The sequence below is a fragment of the Eimeria mitis genome, genomic scaffold (assembly GCF_000499745.2).
Source record: "Eimeria mitis Houghton genomic scaffold, Emh_scaff165, whole genome shotgun sequence".
NCBI lineage: Eukaryota > Apicomplexa > Conoidasida > Eucoccidiorida > Eimeriidae > Eimeria > Eimeria mitis.
In genome coordinates, this window is record NW_013569966.1 from 18,305 (window position 1) to 18,800 (window position 496).

General features: G+C 58.7%; 1 protein-coding gene across 1 annotated transcript in view; it reads left to right on the forward strand.

Annotated features, from left to right (window-relative positions):
* The window catches only part of EMH_0001460 (AT hook motif-containing protein, putative), a gene marked incomplete at both ends in the record, with an annotated part of 5,387 nt that overhangs the window by 3,945 nt on the left and 946 nt on the right, over positions 1–496 (forward strand). Inside the window, 2 exons of the mRNA XM_013495588.1 lie at positions 1–4; positions 60–494. Of these exons, the coding sequence (XP_013351042.1) occupies positions 1–4; positions 60–494 (439 nt within the window). The remainder of the gene's footprint in view (positions 5–59; positions 495–496) is intronic.

The window sequence follows — 496 nt, forward strand, 5'->3', positions numbered from 1 at the left end:
GCTGGTGTTTCGTTGTCTCAGAGCTACGATGCTTTGTTTGTGCTGCTGGAGTCCATCAGCAGCCACATACTGCGCGCGAAGGCCGCGCACCTCAGCTGCCAGCTGCGATATGTAGAGAGAGACGCCATCAACACCAAGGCGCAGCTGCTGCTGCTGCAGCAAAAGCACAAACTGCTCCAGCAGCAGCAGCAGCAGCAGCAGCAGCAGAAGGGACAGCAGCAGCAGAAGGAACAGGGAGAGCAGCAGGAAAGAGGAGACAGTAGTGAAGGAAACGCACAGAGAGATCCGCAGCTGCTGCAGCAGACAGCAGCAGCAAAAGATGACTCGCAGCAGCAGCAGCAGCAGCAGCAGGAGCAGCAGCAGGAGCAGCAGCAGCAGCAGCAGCAGCAGCAGCAGGAGCAGCAGGAGCAGGAGCAGTTACAGCACCAGCTGCAGCAGCTGCAGCAGCAAGCATCCCGACAGATGGAGTTGCTGCAGCAGGGAAAGGCCCTAATAA